This window comes from Oncorhynchus clarkii, unplaced genomic scaffold (genome assembly GCF_045791955.1).
Source record: "Oncorhynchus clarkii lewisi isolate Uvic-CL-2024 unplaced genomic scaffold, UVic_Ocla_1.0 unplaced_contig_13079_pilon_pilon, whole genome shotgun sequence".
Taxonomy (NCBI): Eukaryota; Metazoa; Chordata; class Actinopteri; order Salmoniformes; family Salmonidae; genus Oncorhynchus; species Oncorhynchus clarkii.
The window spans coordinates 34789-38031 of record NW_027258589.1 but is presented as its reverse complement, the minus strand read 5'-3'; the positions used below and the strand labels follow the sequence as shown (position 1 = coordinate 38031).

Here is a 3243-nt window from a genome sequence, read left to right as displayed (position 1 = left end):
ACCCCATTCTCATCGATGGGGCTGTAGTGGAGCAGGTTGAGAGCTTCAAGTTCCTTGGTGTCCACATCACCAACAAACTAACATGGTCCAAGCACACGACAAAACCTATTTCCCCTCAGGAGACTGAAAAGATTTGGCATGGGTCGTCAGATCCTCTGAAGGTTCTACAGCTGCACTATCGAGAGCATCTTGACGGGTTGCATCACTGCCTGTTATGGCAACTGCTCGGCCTCCGACAGCAAGGCACTACAGAGGGTAGTGCGTACAGCCCAGTACATCACTGGGGCCTAGCTTCCTGCCATCCAGGAACTATATACCAGGCGGTGTCATAGGAAAGCCCTAAAAATTGTCGAAGACTAACCACCCTAGTCATACACTGTTCTCTCTGCTACCGCACAGCAAGCAGTACCAAAGCACCAAGTCTGGGTCCAAGAGGCTTCTAAACAGCTTCTACCCCCCAAGCCATAAGACTCCTGTAAAGCTAATCAAATGGCCCCCCCCCCCCTCACATTGGTGCTACTCTATTATCGAGGCATAGTCACTTCAAATAATCAGAACTCCCTGTATAGAGTCTATTGCTTTTTAATTATTTTCCTAAAACTGCATTGTTGGTTAAGGGTTAAATCCTTTTGTATTTTATAAGGACATTGCTTTCCATTCCCTCTGTACCTTTGTAGGGATCATAATGACTAAACAAAACCAGACGTCATGAGTCCTGCAGAACCAGTTCCTCCACATTTCAGCCATACTTTTAAACTGGAAGAACTTGTCCCGATTGGCGTTTTTAAAATCACTGATGAAGGATTTTGAGGCCGATTCCCTGACCTGTCAATGTTTTTAATTTGCTGTTTTATACTCGTGAATTCAATGTTTTTTTTTACTAGATTACTTGTAGTTTCTCATGTCTGTCAATTTTTTTTGTAATGACTTGGTGCTGCTTATCTTGGCCAGGACGCACTTGAAGAGATCTCAATGAGCCCTTCTTGGTTAAATAAAGGTTAAATAAAAATTTAAAATCCAGAACCTGACAGTTGACAAGGAACTTTGTTAAAATTGTTTTAATTACAGATTTTTTTTAAAGATGGCCAAGTAAAAACACAATAAAGATTATCCCATTTAAAAATAAAATTTTGCCACCAAGAAGGTACACAAGCCTTAAAGACTAGGGGGTTAAGTGCTCTACAGAAGACAAACAGGGAGCCCATAAGGTTTGGAGAAGGAAACAGGTGTTGAGGAAACTGCTCAAAGTATATCGAGACACTTGAGACAAATCGTTTACTGTCTCCTCAGCATTTAGATATCAATAGAAGAGACGTCAGTGTTTTGACAAGGCAACAGGAAATGGTTTAAAGTAATGTTGAGGGGGCCTGGTGTGTCGCTGAGACAATGGACGGTCATGTCTGGTTCAGCAGTCTCCTTTACTCCGGATGAGAATGTTACTCTTCCGCTCCCTGGGAACACACACAGAGAGCAGAATTAAAAAACAGAGCGAAACAAGGCAGGCAGACCCGAACAAGAGAGAAAGAGAAGTCAGTTGTTGAAAGCTTAAAAGTTGGATACTTACATGTTTTCAAAGCACAGCATGCATTCATTAGAGTAGTTGGTGCCGTCGCTTCCACACACTGGCTCGAAGTTGCGGGGGCACATGGGCAAGTTGTACTGGGAACAGTCAGCCTGTTGGACAAAGACCAGGTTATGTAATAAATGAGGTGTTGGTAATATAGTGTACTGGGAATAGTCAACCTGTTTTTTGATCCAACAGACTAATAAAGGACTTTGGTCTCAATAAATAAAGCGAGGTATTGGTAATAGTGTTCTGGAATGAGCCAATATGAAGAGAACAGGGTTGTAATAGTGTACTGGTATAACACCATAAGAGAACATGGATAACAGGGAACAAACCATACCTTCCCTGCTCCTTCCACTGGTGCAGTGCACCTGGGGTGTATTCATTAGTCAGATTCTGTTGCAAAACGTTTTGCAATGGAAGCCAATTACAGTTTATTCTTGGAATCAAAACAGAACGTTTGTCCAATAGAAATTCTCATTTATTGCAAAACATTTTACATGGAGTAAATTGTTAGTTTCAAAACGTTTCGCAACATAATCCGACTAATGAATGCAGCCCTGAATGTTATGTCAACTAAGGAAGTGACTGTAAACATACGGGTGTACTTGGTGAACTGAATTTTGTCCAGAGGAAGACCCATACCACAGTTCTACATGAAGTAATCCAGCACAGAGCAACGTGTTTTAGAAAGGCACATAGCCTTTCACTACACGAAGTAAACAACGCGTTTAGCCTGCTTACCTCTGTGGTTCCGTCTGGGAGACTCGCTCCTCGTGCCAAAACTAAAACAGAGAAAGATGTTAAACCCGAGGCTCATTCAATTATTTAAACGGCAGATGTGATTTCCAGGAGTTCCAATCTAAAACGACAAAAAGGTTCATGTTTTCTCTAGTCAAAAAAATGCGCGTCGGTCATCTAGGCAGTTCGCTGGAGGTATCGAGTGTGTGTTTGTCTAAACTGCTCTTAGAAGTTAATGTGCCGTTTTTTTTTTAAATTGTTATTTAATAAAACTATTTGACTGCCACTTGGTACTAATTATGTAAAAGTCAAGATGAACAACACTCACCGGCAACACTGAGAAGGCACAGCGTCAGCCGTGTAAAGTTCCACATTCTATCCGTTGTGAAGGTGCGCAAGCAAGTGACGCTCGCAGCCACCGGAGCCGTATTTATACCTTGTAGGTCTCCACCCCAACCGCTTAAGGATCGGACCCTTTTTTTTCAATGTTCGCCTAAAATGACATTCCCAAATCTAACTGCCTGTAACTCAGGCCCTGAAGCAAGGATATGGTTATTATTGGTACCATTTGAAAGGAAACACTTTGAAGTTTGTGGAAATGTGAAATTAATGTAGGAGAATATAACAAATTGGATCTGGTAAAAGACAATACAAAATAAAAAAACATTTATTTATCTTTGAAATGCAAGAGATAGGCCATAATGTATTATTCTAGCCCAGGTGCAGTTTAGACTTTGGCCACTAGATGGCAGCAGTGTACGTGCAAAGTTTTAGACGATCCAATGATCCATTGCATTTCTGTTCAAAATGTTGTATCAAGACTGCCCAAATGTGCCTAGTTGGTTTATTAATACATATTCAAGATCATAGCTGTGCACTCTCCTCAAACAATAGCATGGTATTATTTCACTGTAATAGCTACTGTAAATTGGAGA

The 3243-nt window shown here is 41.3% G+C and overlaps 1 protein-coding gene across 1 annotated transcript; it reads right to left on the bottom strand.

Moving 5' to 3' along the window:
- Nucleotides 1-1088: 1088 nt before the first annotated feature.
- Nucleotides 1089-2703, bottom strand: LOC139397424 (serine protease inhibitor Kazal-type 1-like). The gene is made up of 4 exons (XM_071144152.1): nt 2637-2703; nt 2312-2352; nt 1565-1674; nt 1089-1451 (listed from the first exon to the last, which is right to left on the bottom strand). The coding sequence occupies exons 1-4, from the start codon at nt 2680-2682 to the stop codon at nt 1406-1408; spliced, it is 243 nt and encodes an 80-aa protein (XP_071000253.1). The 5' UTR covers nt 2683-2703; the 3' UTR covers nt 1089-1405.
- Between the last annotated feature and the right edge of the window lie 540 nt (nt 2704-3243).